Below are 4064 nucleotides of genomic sequence, written 5' to 3' on the forward strand. Positions count from 1 at the left end.
CGAACCGGCTTCATGCTCTCGAACCGCACCGTCCGAGTCGCCAGATCGATGACAGGATTTGCCGCCGCCAGCACATCCATGCCCAACAGGAGCGGCACCACCGGCCCATCCAGGATCATCGCTTGGACCCACAACTGCCGGCCCGCCAAAGTAACTCGCAGCGCCACGCCCTCGCGCACCTTCATCTCCTCTTTCGTCACTGTCCTCAACTTGATCATTGGAACTGGAAATGAGGGGGCACGAAGTGTATTTGCTACAGCACGGCTCACAAATGTGGCGACCGATCCAGTGTCAATAAGAGCTTGCACCTGCATCGCGGTATCAGAAGAACCCGCGCACGCGACTTGCACCTGCTGTGTCAACGCTTCGTATCGCCCGACTCCTACCGCGTTCAGGGGGAGTCGGGCTGGGCTTTTCCCTGCGCGGCTTCACCTTGAACTGCCGCCACCGCCGGGGCCTGACCGCATGTCTTCCTGAGATGGGTTCCAGAGCCACAGCGGAAACAAAGGTGCTCACGACGACGTCTCTCGAGCTCCTCCGCCGACAAGTTGTACTTGGCCGCCATAGCCTCCGCGAACGCCACCGCCGCCACCACGCTGGTCTGCTGCTTCTGCGGCTGGGAAGGCTGCTGCTTCGGTTGAGCCGCACGCTGACCATAGAACGGCGCCTTGTAGCTCGGCTGCGGCTGCGGTTGAGGCGGCGCCGCTGTGACCTTTCGGCTCTCCCACTCCTGCACCGCCCATAGGCTCGCCATGAGCTCAGACGGCGGGAGATCCTTGGATATATTTTCCATCCGCGCGAACTGGTAGACTTCGGAAGACATGGCGGCCCAGATAGCCTTCGCGATCTCGCTTTCTGACAGACCCGACACCTCCGCATACTTGTCGAGGACCGTCTGGATCTCCAACACCGACAGCTTGCTCATGTTGACAATCGCCCTCTTCGCAGTGGGACGCTCGTTGGGATCGCCGAAACGGAGCCGGAGCCGATAGCAGAGCTCCTGGTGCGAGAGCCTCCATCACTTGTCGCTGCCAGAGGCGAACCAATCGGCGGCCGACCCGACCAAGGTGAGAGACAGGATCTCGTTCCATCTCTCCTCTGGAAAGTACGATCGGTAACGCTTCAAGTCCTTCTCGTATTGGGTCAGCTTTGCCGCCGTGCCGTCGAACGAGGGGGCTAGCAGCTTGGGCGCCTTGGCGGGCTGCCAGTCGACTGCCTGCGGACGGGGTGCGGGCTGGTGGACCGCCGGGGTTGAGACCGCTGGCGGTGGGACTGACGATGACGAAGCCAGCTTTTGCGGCTCGACGTCCGTTTCAGTTTTGATCACGCCGCCTTGACCCTGGTGCGCTTTCGTCAGATCCTTCAGATCTTCATCCTGTTGAGGTGTCTCCTCATCGTTCTTGGAGTCTCCTTCCAGCTCAGAGTTCTCGAGCTCCAAAGCAGCGAGCTGCGCCCGAAGAAGCGCGATCTTCTCTTTTCTCGCAGCCGTCTGTTGCCTCGTGTTTGCCGCGGGGCCCGTGCTTGCCTCAGCGCTAGTCGAAGCGCTGGTTGGATCGGTTACAACAGACATCGGGTGACTGTAGTCAGAGTCTGCAATGTGTAAGACCTTGTTAGGGTTAGCCAGGCAATGTTGTTGTAAAGTGTTTTATTTCACTTTGCAGACTGAACTGCAATTCCAAATGCATGCATACAAACAATACAAAGACATCAACGCCGAGTCTTCTTAGCAAAGAACGACCCAGTCGGGACCGCAGAGCCTGCGGGTCCTGACATGAACAAACTCAACTAAAGCGGTGCTTGCAATTGTGAGGCGTTTAGACTGCCAAGGCAGCACTTAATTTTTTGCCTGCGGGAAATTGGGCAAAGTCGAAATGCGAAACCCAAAGAAATCGGCGCGCTTTTTGTGCCACTTTTTATCCGATTTTAATTTGCGAATTCGCGTCGGCCTCGCCCAATCATTCGTACACAAGGCTTAACGTTGTTCAACAACTATCAAACCCTGCAAGTTTCAAAGTTCTAGCTCGGTTTCCCTTCGCAAAGAAGGCCAAAATTGATGGAAATTGTTTTGCAACTCGATTTTGCAGCAAGCAACGACCTCATCTGGAACCGCGGAAAGCTCTTTTCGGGTCCTGGCACACAGTGGAAAATTTTTTTGCGGATTTCGGACCAAAATTCGGTCAAAATTCGGAAAAACCGAATTTATCATTTTGTCGAAATTCGGTGCTCAGCAGAGCGAGAATATGGCGATAGCTCGACGTCTGATTGGTCAGAATTTGCTTTCTTGGTCTCCTTTTATATTATTAAAAATGATTTTTTTTTAATTTTTAATAAAATTTATTTTATTATTGGTTTCCATATTTGCACAAATTTACAAAAATCTCAGATCGCCCCCGCCTGCACCTTGCTGGTGCTTTGTACTTGCCTTTGGAGGGCGTGACTGGTAGCACAGTGGCCAAGCATCTTGCAGCCCCGAGCTCCGCTTTGCTCCTTTCCGCATCTGTTCAAGTAGGAATCACAAGTTAGTCACTGTTCTGTGTCATCATGCATGACAGCTGACGGCGGGGACTTACACGTTTGCTTCAACGAGACACGTTGTCTTGCTGGCCGAACATTGCGATTGACTCCGTCTCGATCATCAGTTTCACACGCCTGCGACACATCAGCTCACAGTGAGTATTTCGTCTGTTGCGTTCTCCAATCGAACAGTATGCGTACCGAGCTCAGCACCACTTGGACGGAAAGAAGCTTGTGCGATGTGACGAGTGCGAATCTCAAGTTTTTTTCGCAATGTTCTTGTTCTTTGCAGCGTAGTGCTTGTTTGACTTGATCCAGCTCGACAGCCGCCGCCCGCTGAAGCGCGTCAATGACAATCTTGGACATCAAGTGGATGCTGTGCTACTTGTGATCATATTCCAAGGTGAGGCTGGAGTGCGAGACAATAAAAAAAATATGTGATTTTGGGCGCGAAATTTTGAAAAATACATTTTCCCGCCAATTCCCGCCCTAGCTGATTTAAAAAATTGTATTTTCTCCCCTTTCTATCGCTTTTCTGCCGTTCCTTCGCATCTCTCCGTGTCTTCCTTCTATACCCATGTGAGATGAGTGTTTTCCGCGCATCCGCGCAGTCGGCATCGATCTGCAGGCAGCAGACGACCGCATCTTTCTTTTCTTTTTTTTCTTGTTTTTATCGCGCCTTTTTATCTTTTTTTTTTAATCTTTTTTTTTTTATCTTTACCTCCATCCTCTTGTCCTCCTGACATCAGCATCGCTTGCGTGCGTTGACTGTTGCACAGTCAGAGAGAGGTAAAGGTCAATGACCACAAGCCGCGCGACGGCTGTGTTCGCCTTCTTCTTTGCTTTTGTTTTTTTTATCTTTTTCTTTTTGTTGTGGCACACTCACAAATGTCACTGCTGGCCATCTCGATCTGCACTCGATGTAAAATAATAAATAAAATAAATAAAATAAAATAAAAAATAAATGGTAGACTGAAGCAGTGACATTACAAAATAAATTAAAAAATAAATAAAATTAAAATAAAATAGCATTAAAAAATAATAAAAATCAAAAAAGAAAGCGCAACCAAACAGGTTCGAACCCAGTAGCAAAAAGAAAGCAAAACCGTCAAGACGCTTGGTCTAGACAGCTCGAAGTCAACGCTGGGCGAAATGGGATTCGATCGCAGGCATGAAACTACTCTTTCTCATCCTCCTCCAATCGCGCGTATCTCGATTGGACAATATGTCATAATATCTCAGAATACTACAAGTCGAGAAAAGAAGCACGAAACACCGCGAAAAGACACGCAAACGGTGAGGACAAACTCACTCGTTTCGTGTTATCGCCTGTCCTGTCGCTGCATTGGCCTCTTTTGCCCCGCTCGTTGCTTTGAATGATAGTGAATCGAGTGATCGTCCTAACGCCATGTTGTATTCTGGTGTGCGGGGCGCGGTTTCTGCCATTTCAAGCGAACATTCGCGAAAAATGAAGCCGGCCGCAGGCGTTTTTTGAACCACTATTGTTTCCGTGCTGTTACTGCCGCTGGACTGGAACTGCTGCGACATTA

At 50.5% G+C, this 4064-nt stretch overlaps 1 protein-coding gene across 1 annotated transcript in view; it reads right to left on the reverse strand.

Annotated features, from left to right (window-relative positions):
• CAOG_08740 (hypothetical protein) overlaps positions 1-1570 on the reverse strand; it is a gene marked incomplete at both ends in the record, with an annotated part of 4878 nt that extends 3308 nt beyond the window's left edge. The window contains 3 exons of the mRNA XM_011272058.1: positions 6-223; positions 433-938; positions 1023-1570. Coding sequence (XP_011270360.1) covers positions 6-223; positions 433-938; positions 1023-1570 — 1272 coding nt within the window. The remainder of the gene's footprint in view (positions 1-5; positions 224-432; positions 939-1022) is intronic.
• Positions 1571-4064: the final 2494 nt, after the last annotated feature.

The sequence above is a fragment of the Capsaspora owczarzaki genome, assembly GCF_000151315.2.
Source record: "Capsaspora owczarzaki ATCC 30864 unplaced genomic scaffold supercont2.5, whole genome shotgun sequence".
Lineage (NCBI taxonomy): Eukaryota > Filasterea > Ministeriida > Capsasporidae > Capsaspora > Capsaspora owczarzaki.